The sequence below is a fragment of the Salvelinus namaycush genome, chromosome 20 (assembly GCF_016432855.1).
Source record: "Salvelinus namaycush isolate Seneca chromosome 20, SaNama_1.0, whole genome shotgun sequence".
Classification (NCBI taxonomy): domain Eukaryota; kingdom Metazoa; phylum Chordata; class Actinopteri; order Salmoniformes; family Salmonidae; genus Salvelinus; species Salvelinus namaycush.
Window position 1 is genome coordinate 52388683 of NC_052326.1, and position 12486 is coordinate 52401168.

Below are 12486 nucleotides of genomic sequence, written 5' to 3' on the forward strand. Positions count from 1 at the left end.
AGATAGTGGAGTGTCATCCACATAGCAATGATAGGAGAGACCATGTGAGGATATGACAGAGTGACTTGGTGACTTGGTGTATGGAGAGAAGAGGAGAGGGCCTATTACCGAGCCCTGGGGGACACCAGTAGTGAGAGTATGTGGTGCAGACACAGATCCTCTCCACTCCACCTGGTAGGAGCGACCTGCCAGGGAGGATGCAATCCAAGAGTCTGCAGAGCCTGAGACGCCCAGCCCTGAGAGGGTGGAGAGGAGGCAGAGCCTGAGACGCCCAGCCCTGAGAGGGTGGAGAGGAGGCAGAGCCTGAGACGCCCAGCCCTGAGAGGGTGGAGAGGAGGCAGAGCCTGAGACGCCCAGCCCTGAGAGGGTGGAGAGGAGGCAGAGCCTGAGACGCCCAGCCCTGAGAGGGTGGAGAGGAAGCAGAGCCTGAGACTCCCAGCCCTGAGAGGGTGGAGAGGAGGATCTTTACAGTGACACTTTTAGCAGCAATATGACAATTCAATATAATTCAATAGGAATCAATTACATTAATTAAAAGTACATTACATTTAGTTAAATCCTCTCCCCTGTTTGTGTGTCTACAGCAACAGGTGTACGTGAGCAGTGATGAGGGAGTGGTCCAGTTACCGCTGCAGAGGTGTGAGCTGTACGGTAGAGACTGTGCTGACTGCTGTCTGGCCAGAGACCCTTACTGTGCCTGGGATGGGAACACATGCAACCGATACTTCCCCAGCAACAAGAGGTGACTACTCTACTTAGTTTAAAAGACCAACACATCAATATTGATCTCCACATCCATTCTTTTTACTATTATAGTAGAAAACCAATAACATCAAACATACAATTAACATAACAATGACATCGAACATTTAAGAGTCTTCTATTATCTTATTACTGTGTTTGACAATAAAATACACATTTATGTTGTAACATATGTATAATAAAGTACCATTATATTGTATTGTATCGTGTTGTATTTTATCATGTTGTATTGTGTTGTATTGTATTGTATCGTGTTGTATTGTATTGTATTGTATCATGTTGTATTGTATCATGTTGTATTGTATTGTATTGTATCACGTTGTATTGTATTGTATCATGTTGTATTTTATTGTATCATGTTGTATTGTATTGTATTGTATTGTATCATGTTGTATTGTATTGTATCATGTTGTATTGTATTGTATCATGTTGTATTGTATTGTATCATGTTGTATTGTATCATGTTGTATTGTATTGTATCATGTTGTATTGTATCATGTTGTATTGTATCATGTTGTATTGTATTGTATTGTATCATGTTGTATTGTATTGTATCATGTTGTATTGTGTTGTATTGTATCATGTTGTATTGTATCATGTTGTATTGTATTGTATCATGTTGTATGGTATTGTATCATGTTGTATTGTATTGTATCATGTTGTATTGTATTGTATCATGTTGTATTGTATTGTATCATGTTGTATGGTATCATGTTGTATTGTATTGTATCATGTTGTATTGTATCATGTTGTATTGTATCATGTTGTATTGTATCATGTTGTATTGTATTGTATCATGTTGTATTGTATTGTATCATGTTGTATTGTGTTGTATTGTATCATGCTGTATTGTATTGTATCATGTTGTATTGTATCATGTTGTATTGTATCATGTTGTATTGTATTGTATCATGTTGTATTGTATTGTATCATGTTGTATTGTATTGTATCATGTTGTATTGTATCATGTTGTATTGTATTGTATCATGTTGTATCATGTTGTATTGTATCATGTTGTATCATGTTGTATTGTATTGTATCATGTTGTATCATGTTGTATCATGTTGTATGGTATCATGTTGTATCATGTTGTATTGTATTGTATCATGTTGTATTGTATCATGTTGTATTGTATCATGTTGTATTGTATTGTATCATGTTGTATTGTATTGTATTGTATCATGTTGTATCATGTTGTATCATGTTGTATCATGTTGTATGGTATTGTATCATGTTGTATTGTATTGTATCATGTTGTATCATGTTGTATTATGTTGTATTGTATCATGTTGTATTGTATCATGTTGTATTGTATTGTATCATGTTGTATTGTATTGTATCATGTTGTATCGTATTGTATCATGTTGTATCATGTTGTATTGTATTGTATCATGTTGTATTGTATCATGTTGTATTGTATCATGTTGTATTGTATCATGTTGTATTGTATTGTATCATGTTGTATTGTATTGAATCATGTTGTATTGTATCATGTTGTATTGTATCATGTTGTATTGTATTGTATCATGTTGTATTGTGTTGTATCATGTTGTGTTGTATTGTATCATGTTGTATTGTATTGTATCATATTGTATTGTATCATGTTGTATCGTATTGTATCATGTTGTATTGTACTGTATCATGTTGTATTGTATTGTATTGTATCATGTTGTATTGTATTGTATCATGTTGTATTGTATCATGTTGTATCATGTTGTATCATGTTGTGTTGTATCGTATCATGTTGTATTGTATTGTATCATGTTGTATTGTATTGTATCATGTTGTATTGTATCATGTTGTATTGTATTGTATCATGTTGTATTGTATTGTATCATGTTGTATTGTATTGTATCATGTTGTATTGTATTGTATCATGTTGTATTGTATCATGTTGTATTGTATCATGTTGTATTGTATTGTATCATGTTGTATTGTATCATGTTGTATTGTATTGTATCATGTTGTATTGTATTGTATCATGTTGTATTGTATTGTATCATGTTGTATTGTATTGTATCATGTTGTATTGTATTGTATCATGTTGTATTGTATCATGTTGTATTGTATTGTATTGTATCATGTTGTATTGTATTGTATCATGTTGTATTGTATCATGTTGTATTGTATTGTATCATGTTGTATTGTATTGTATCATGTTGTATTGTATCATGTTGTATTGTATTGTATCATGTTGTATTGTATTGTATCATGTTGTATCGTATTATATCATGTTGTATTGTGTTGTATTGTATCATGTTGTATTGTATCATGTTGTATTGTATTGTATCATGTTGTATTGTATTGTATCATGTTGTATTGTGTTGTATCATGTTGTATTGTGTTGTATTGTATCATGTTGTATGGTATTGTATCATGTTGTATTGTATCATGTTGTATCATGTTGTATTGTATTGTATCATGTTGTATTGTGTTGTATTGTATCATGTTGTATGGTATTGTATCATGTTGTATTGTGTTGTATTGTATCATGTTGTATTGTATTGTATCATGTTGTATTGTATCATGTTGTATTGTATTGTATCATGTTGTATCATGTTGTATTGTATCATGTTGTATTGTATTGTATCATGTTGTATTGTATTGTATCATGTTGTATTGTATTGTATCATGTTGTATTGTGTTGTATTGTATCATGTTGTATTGTGTTGTATCATGTTGTATTGTGTTGTATCATGTTGTATTGTGTTGTATTGTATCATGTTGTATTGTGTTGTATTGTATCATGTTGTATTGTATCATGTTGTATTGTATTGTATCATGTTGTATTGTGTTGTATTGTATCATGTTGTATTGTATCATGTTGTATTGTATTGTATCATGTTGTATTGTATCATGTTGTATGGTATTGTATCATGTTGTATTGTATCATGTTGTATTGTATTGTATCATGTTGTATTGTATTGTATCATGTTGTATTGTATTGTATCATGTTGTATTGTATCATGTTGTATGGTATTGTATCATGTTGTATTGTATTGTATCATGTTGTATTGTATTGTATCATGTTGTATTGTATCATGTTGTATCATGTTGTATTGTATTGTATCATGTTGTATTGTATCATGTTGTATTGTATCATGTTGTATTGTATTGTATCATGTTGTATTGTATTGTATCATGTTGTATTGTATTGTATCATGTTGTATTGTATTGTATTGTATCATGTTGTATTGTATTGTATCATGTTGTATTGTATTGTATCATGTTGTATTGTATCATGTTGTATTGTATTGTATTGTATTGTATTGTATTGTATTATGTTGTGTTGTATCATGTTGTATTGTGTTGTGTTGTATTTTTTTGTTTGTGAACCCCGGGAAGAGTTGCTGTTGCTAAATCAACAGCTAAGGGGATTCCAAACAAATTAACAAACAAACTTACTGCCACAGTCTAAAGCTGTCAGAGTTATGACATGATTATGACACCCAGGCTGTCTGCTATCTTATCTCCTCAGGCGAGCCCGGCGCCAGGACGTGAAACACGGGGATCCGATGAGCCAGTGTTACGACGCAGAAGACGGTAATGTGTGTGTGTGTGTGTGTGTGTGTGTGTGTGTGTGTGTGTGTACGGGGCTACAATGAGCCAGTGTTGCGATATAGTAGAAGTTACAGAAATGAACACTAAATGTTTCTATGTCTGTCTATGATATGTACTGTATGTCTCTGGTTGCAGCTAGCGTCAGCCAGCCAGCCAGCCTCAGTTCACTAGGTAACTTAATTAATATTAACTTAGCTCATAATACAGTATATTGGTTTGCACTAAGTGGCAGCGGCAGTCAACCTCAGTTCACTAGGCTCCTATGACCATGTCTGATGTAACTCATCTCAGTTCACTAGGCTCCTATGACCATGTCTGATGTAACTCATCTCAGTTCACTAGGCTCCTATGACCATGTCTGATGTAACTCATCTCAGTTCACTAGGCTCCTATGACCATGTCTGATGTAACTCATCTCCGTTCACGAGGCTCCTATGACCATGTCTGATGTAACTCATCTCAGTTCACTAGGCTCCTATGACCATGTCTGATGTAACTCATCTCAGTTCACGAGGCTCCTATGACCATGTCTGATGCAACTCATCTCAGTTCACTAGGCTCCTATGACCATGTCTGATGTAACTAAGGGTGGAAGGTAGCCTAGTGGTTAGAGCGGTGGGCCAGTAACCGAAAGGTAAAAAGCTGTTGTTCTGCCCCTGAACAAGGCAGTTAACCCACAGGCTGTCATTGTAAAATTAGAATTTGTTCTTAACTGACTTGCATAGTTAAATTTAAAAAAAATAATTTAGTTCACTTAGCGCTTCTTCTTAGCTCATGATACTGTATATTAGTTGAGTCAGTTGCAGTTGCCCCCTCCCCTTCTGAAATTCGAAATGATTTGATATCAAGTTGTATCAAGACAAATCTACACATCCTGCTCTTGGGCATTTTACATGTCAGTCATGTAGCAGACACTCTGATACAGAGCCACTTTACAATGTCCTCTTGGAACTCACATCTTGTACAGAGACTATTATGAATGTGACTACAGTTAGAGGATCTTCATTTGATCCCCTTCTGGCAGGAGAACTAAATATTGTACTGTATTTTAGATTTAAAAAGGCTTCTGAAGTTTGTCATTTCTACTTTGAAATGTCAAGCTTGATTTTCACTTGCACATTTTTTTTTTATCAACCCCTACAAAATTATAGATTTATTATAATACACATAATAATTCACATTATGAGCTGGCTCAAATTAAGATCCTACATCTGTACTACAAAACTCTCATCATCCTGTTCTTTGCAGGTTCTGAGTCGGTGGAGGTGAAGGTGGTATACGGAGTGGAGAGTAACTCAACCTTCCTAGAGTGTGTACCCAGGTCCCAGCTAGCTACAGTCAAGTGGACAGTACAGCCACCACAGGCTCACACCAGCAGAGAGGTGAGAGACGGACATCTCTCCATGTTAGCGCTTTGTTAACTTTATGCTAACTAAGGCCTGGGATCTAACACACAAACTGACAAATCTTTATCAACTCATCATCTGTACCGAACATTAGAACAATACAGCACACATATATTGATCACTCATTTTGAACAGAATCATTAACCACGTTTCCATCCACAGTTTTTATGCGAGTAAAGTCATACCATATGAAAAAAAATTCACGACAGCTGTGATGGAAACAGATAGTGTCAGTGCAAGTTTATACTCTGAGTGTAAAAAACATTAGGAACACCTGCTCTTTCCATGACATAAATTGACTAGGTGAAAGCATATGATCCCTTATTGATGTCTCTTGTTAAATACAATTTAATGAATGTATATGAAGGGGAGGAGACAGGTTAAAGAAGGATTTTTAGGCCTTGACACAATTGAGACATGGATTGTGTATGTGTGCCATTCAGAGGGGGAATGTGCGAATGGTCAAAATATTTAAGTGCCTTTGAACGGGGTATGGTAGTAGGTACCAGGCGCGCCGGTTTGAGTGAGTCAAGAACTGCAACACTGCTGGGTTTTTCAAGCTCAACAGTTTCCCATGTGTATCAAGAATGGTCCACCATCCAAAGGACATTCAGCCAACTTGACACAACTGTGGGAAGCATCGGAGTCAATATGGGCCAGCATCCCTGTGGAACACTTTCGACACCTTGTAGAGTTCATGCCCACAACGAATTGAGGCTGTTCTCTGAGGGCAAAAAGGAAGGTGGAACTCAATATTAGGAAGGTGTCAACAGATCATTTGTTCGTATGACATGGTGGAATATTTTTCTGTCGTTAAAATGAATAATGAGAGAAATGGGGGTGGAAGTAAACTTGGAGTCAAGCGGTCCTCCCTCTACGACTCGTCAGCAAACCATGCAGTTCCTTAGGCTACAGATGAAATAAGTTATGATGAACTTCACAGGGTGTTTAAAAAAGTGACCTTAATGCTCCTTTACAATAAATATCAAGGGTCTTATTCTGGTGACGTGATAATCGATGCTTGTCTGACAAATACACATATCCATAATAATCTCATCATGTAGACTAGCCTACCCGCACAGCCTACCCGTGCTGTATCTGCGAGCTGTTGGCTAGAGCACACGTGACAAGACCAAAGTAGGCACATTTGCTATTTAACGCAACAGTATTTTTGTGACCAAATTATGGGTAAGAGTTGAAAATGAGATGGAAACACATTGACCTTTTAGATTTTTATTTGTTACATGAAAACTGAAGTGGAAAATAAAAAATGTTTGTGACGTCCTTTACGTCGTAAATGCACCGATTTTTATCTGCAAGAACTCTGTTTGGTGGAAATATATCACCAATATATACACATATATAAATATATGGTGGAAATATACCACTGGTGGGAAAATGTAGATGTTTCCTTTCTGCAGATTTTAGAATATCCGCATGAAAATCTGTCGCCGATTGGCTGGAAGCTAATATTGACTAATATTCATCTAATGATGAACCTTTTCTTGTCTTGCCCTGCTGTCCTTGTCCAGCTGCTCCAGAGTGAGGTTCGTATGGTCCACATGATCCGGGGTCTCCTGGTTCAGCGACTGGAGCCAGGGGACGCTGGCCTCTACAGCTGTACCACCCTGGAGCACTCCTTCTCCCAGGTCCTGGCCCGCTATAACCTCCAGGTCATACCCCAACAAAGCATGACAGCATCCCAGGCCAAGGCAGCTGATCCTAAGGCTGGGGGAGCAGGACTGAGGTGGGGCCCTGGAGGTCCTGGGAGCCACACCCAGAGCCACCCCCAGCTCTTCAGGAATTATAAGGACCTGCACATGATGGGCGCAGCTAGTATGAGCGTAGACGAGTACTGTGAGCAGATGTGGCACCGGGAGAAGAAGAGGCAGCAGAAACTACGTCAGCTCAAGTGGAAACAGACCCAGGTGGACAACCGCAAGGCCAGGGTGAGACGGCACGACTCCACTGAGGACATCACAATACAATGACCTACGGATGGGGATGGACAGAGACTTTTGGTTTGCGTCTGAAATGTCACCCTAATTCCTATAGAGTGTACTGCTTTGGACCAGGGTCCATAGGCCTAAGGTAGTGCACTTTTAAAGGGGAGGGCTATAGAGGGCTATTGTAGATGTAACTCTGGAGATGAAGGGAATGTATACAGCAAGACCTCAGTGGTAGTGCTGCACATGAGCAGACCCTTTGCTTTGAACAGATATGTACGCTTAACATTATTATCAGTCAGTTAACCTTTTTGTCCATAGAAGTATCATTTTGATATAGATGTTCTGGATGTATATTCCTCCTCAATCCTGATCCTTGATCCCCTGTATTCTGTGTAGACAGGATCATGATCGTTCTTTTTGTACCCGGAACGACCCGTTAAAGTCTATTATTGCTCTCTGGACTGGTAGGTTTGTTTACTGAATAAAAAGCAGGCCGGACAGTTCTCCGTCACACATGTCGAGGGCAAATACACTGTCCCAGAACTACAACCACAGGTCTCCAAGAACTACAACCACAGTTGTCCCAGAACTACAACCACAGGTCTCCAAGAACTACAACCACAGTTGTCCCAGAACTACAACCACATGTCTCCCAGAACTACAACCACAGGTCTCCAAGAACTACAACCACAGGTCTCCAAGAACTACAACCACAGTTGTCCCAGAACTACAACCACAGTGTGGACAGTGTGATGTGGTTGGTCCCTTCCATCTTCCTCAGTGTCCCTTTCTATGTCTTCAGACACCCTCAGCAAGACATGTTAACATATTTGCACTTACCATATTGTCATGACAGCATTGAAATATGCTGTATGAAGAGTATGTAATGCAATGTACAGCATATACATTGAAAATGTATATTGTAGGGTCACTCACCTGCGTTGTGGACTGTATCTACCTTGACTTAGTTTTTTCAAACACAAAACTATTATTTTTATTAAGAAAAATCTTTCAATGTAAAGCATTTGGTAGATACTTTTTTGTGTGTATTTGGTTTTCACTTGTTAATCAAAACCCAGAAATAGAACCGTACAGGTAATACATTCATACTGTACACTCTTATCTAGAACCTAACATGGTTTTTTGGCTATCCCCATAGGAGAACCCTTTGTAGAACATGGAACCATGGAACACAAAAGAGTTCTACCTGGAACCAAAAAGGGTTCTACCTAGTTCCAAAAAGGGTTCTACAAAGGGTTTTCCTATATGGATAGCCGAAGAACCATTTTAGGTTCTGTATAGCACCTTTTTTTTCTAAGATTGTACTCTAATACACTTTTGACATAAAATCTGTGGAATAACTCACATACTATTCTATGGTTTTAGATGAAGTGAAGATACCTGCTTTTCATATCTTAGAGGAATGAGAAAAACAGCTTTATGAGCAAGAAATATATACGCATTTGTGGTTGAAAATCATGATGAATAAGTAGGTGGGAACCTGAAACACACGAAGGAAGTCCGGCTCACACTAGACTTCACTCCTGGTAATCATGACAGATCTCATCATTTAACAGTAGTGGGACCAGCTGGGTATCAAACCCTAGTGCAGTAGATTCACTAAACATAGAAACAATGTGTATTTTCAACATCTTGTGCTCACTGTGAATGAACATGTTCAACTGTGTGTGGACTGTGTCACTTGTTGTTTATCATACAGTTAGCACCATCTAGTGTTGGTTGTTGTACACTGCACAAGTAAGTTACGGTAGACCACATGTTTTATGATACAGTGCTGTCATTATTTAAGCAAGAATGCAATCTATTTATTCTACGTATGTGTACTGTACACAGACTTACTATAAGAGTCAAAGCAGTATATATTATAAATCCATACTGGGAACTATTTTCAGTGAAGCACACTTTTTAATATTCGTTATTTACACATCACGGTAGATAATGGTTTGGTGATGCATTAGGATAGAATGCATTGTAATTTCATGCGTCATAATGCTTTGCTTTATGAGGTAAGCCTGATATCTTTATAAGGAAAGATTGGTTCCTGAATTTGGACACATTTACTGTTCTCTTCATGAGATACTGTTAGTCTACACATTGTTGAGCTAAATAACTGCAAGTATGACTTTAACGTATAAAAGCCACCCATCCACAGAGAACCAATTGATTAGGGGAACATGAATATGTGCTGCATTATTCTGAAGAAATATCTGAATGTTTCCCTGGCAGCCACAGGGGGCTCTGTAATGAAGCCAATGCACAGCCATCTTGGTACTCCTCCTCCATTGTAAAAAAAGATTTTGGAAGCTATAAAAATGCATTTATTAATGTCTACATACATTTTTGACATGTTTATTCTATTGCAGACACCTTAATGCATACTTTTAAATTATATTATGTGAGCTAAACTTAAAATGAAAAAATATGTCCTTATCCTTGAAACATTCAATTAAAATGCTGTCGAGTTCCACTCATTTGGGCTCCTGAGTGGTGCAACAGTCTAAGGCACTGCATCTCAGTGCTAGAGGTGTCACTACAGACCCTGGTTCGATTCCAAGCTGTATCACAACCGGCTGTGATTGGGAGTCCCATAGGGCGGTGCACAATTGGCCCAGCGTCGTCCGGGTTAGGGTTTGGCCGGCGTAGGCATTCATTGTAAATAAGAATTTGTTCTTAACTGACTTGTCTAGATTAATAAAGGTTAAATAAAAAATGTAAAAACATAAAAAATCCTATGGAGGACTGCTCCTACTGGGGAATGCCAATATGGCCTCTCTGACCAATGCATAGCATCAGCAATCCAGGGTTTATATACATCATTGAATGTAACCTACATTATCCCTCTAACTGACCTTGTGCATATCGTGATGACTAACAATTTATACAATTAATTAAAACATGTTTTACACTAATGTAATTATATTTTTCTTGATTTTGTTATTTTTTTATCTATAATTTCTGGCGACAGCTCTGGTGGACATTCCTGCAGTCACCATGCCAACTGCAAGCTCCCTCAAAACATCTGTAGCATTGTGTTGTGTGACAAAACGGCACATTTCCGAGTGGCCTTTTATTGTCCCAAACACAAGGTGCACCTATGTAATGAGCAGGTTGTTTAATCAGCTTCTTGATATGCCACAACTGTCAGGTGGATGGATTATCTTGGCAAAGGAGAAATGCTCAATAACAGGGATGTAAACAAATTTGAGCACAAAATTTGAGAGAAATGTTTTTTTGTGCATTATGGAACATTTCTGGAATCTTTTTATTTCAGCTCATGAAACATGGGACCAACACTTTACATGTTGTGTTTATATTTTTGTTTAGTATATATTACAGAGGGTAAAGAGTATCACTACAGGATTATATCTACAGTGCCTTCGGACAGTATTCACAGCCTTCAGCCCATGACTTTTCCCACATTTTAGCGTGTTACAGCCTGAATGTAAAATTGGATTGAATTTAGATTTTTGGGGGTTGTCATTGGCCTACACACAATACCCCATATTGTCCAAGTGGAATCATGTTTTTCAAAATTGTTACAAATTAATAAAACATAAAAAGCTGAAATGTCTTGAGTCCAGTCGATAAGTAGTCAACCCTTTTGTTATGGCAAGTTAAATTAAGTTCAGGAGTAAAAATATGCTTAACAAGTCACATAATAAGTTACATGGACTCAACGTGTGCAATAATACTGTTTACCATGATTGTTAAATGACTAAACGACTATCTCCGTATCCCGTTACATACAGGTACAGGTGCCTAAATCGATCAGTGAATTTCAAGCACAGATTCAACCACAAAGACCAGGTAAGCTTTCCTAAGGTTCACAAAAAAAGGGCACCTATTGGTAGAACATTGAATTGAAACATTGAATATCCTTTTGAGATTGGTGCATTTGTAATGTTACACTACAAAGATACAAGTGCCCTTCCTAAATCAGTTGCCGGAGAGGAAGGAAACCATTCAGGGATTTCACCATGAGGCCAGTGGTGACTGGATGTGATATAACTGATGTATCAACAGCATTGTATTTAATCCACAATACTAACCTAAATGATAGAGTGAAATGAAGGAAGCCTGTATAGAATAAAAAATATTCCTGTTTGCAATAAGGCACTGATGTTATACTGCAACAAATGTGGCAAAGTAATGACATTTTTGTCCTGAATACAAAGCATTATGTTTAGGGCAAATCCAACACATCACTGAGTATCACTCTTCATATTTTCAAGAATGGTGGTGGCTGCATCATGTTATGGGTATGCTGTGCTCCTATGCTGTGTTCACTCTTGTACCCTTTACACACCACTGAGCACAGCTGTACTGGGCTGGCCCGGTTACACATCCACCATAGTATAACTGAGCCCAGCTGTACTGTACTGGCCCAGTTACATATTCACCATAGTATAACAAAGCCCAGCTGTACTGTACTGGCCCGGTTACACATCCACCATAGTATAACAGAGCCCAGCTATACTGGGCTGGCCCGGTTACATATCCACCATAGTATAACAGAGCCCAGCTGTACTGGGCTGGCCCGGTTACACAGCGGTGGAACAGTGCTCTACAGTGTAAAATGTAGATGTAAATGTAAAAAGAAACTATCCAGGCCAACACAGTACCATTTGCATTGGCACAATAGTGTGAAAAGGGTATTCTATATATTTAGTGTTATAATGGTGAACACACATCCTGGTGTAGCGAGATGCAATAGCCACTAAGTACCTCTAGGGGTCACTTTAACACAATGTGGCTACATATTGGTACATGTAAATCATAGACATATG

The 12486-nt window shown here is 37.8% G+C and overlaps 1 protein-coding gene across 2 annotated transcripts in view; it reads left to right on the forward strand.

Moving 5' to 3' along the window:
- The window catches only part of LOC120065501 (semaphorin-3D-like), a 172191-nt gene extending 161926 nt beyond the window's left edge, over positions 1–10265 (forward strand). For both annotated transcript variants that reach the window (XM_039016554.1, XM_039016555.1), the window contains 4 exons: positions 585–742; positions 4241–4305; positions 5572–5705; positions 7262–10265. In XM_039016554.1, coding sequence (XP_038872482.1) covers positions 585–742; positions 4241–4305; positions 5572–5705; positions 7262–7720 — 816 coding nt within the window. In that variant the 3' untranslated portion in view covers positions 7721–10265. The remainder of the gene's footprint in view (positions 1–584; positions 743–4240; positions 4306–5571; positions 5706–7261) is intronic.
- Positions 10266–12486: the final 2221 nt, after the last annotated feature.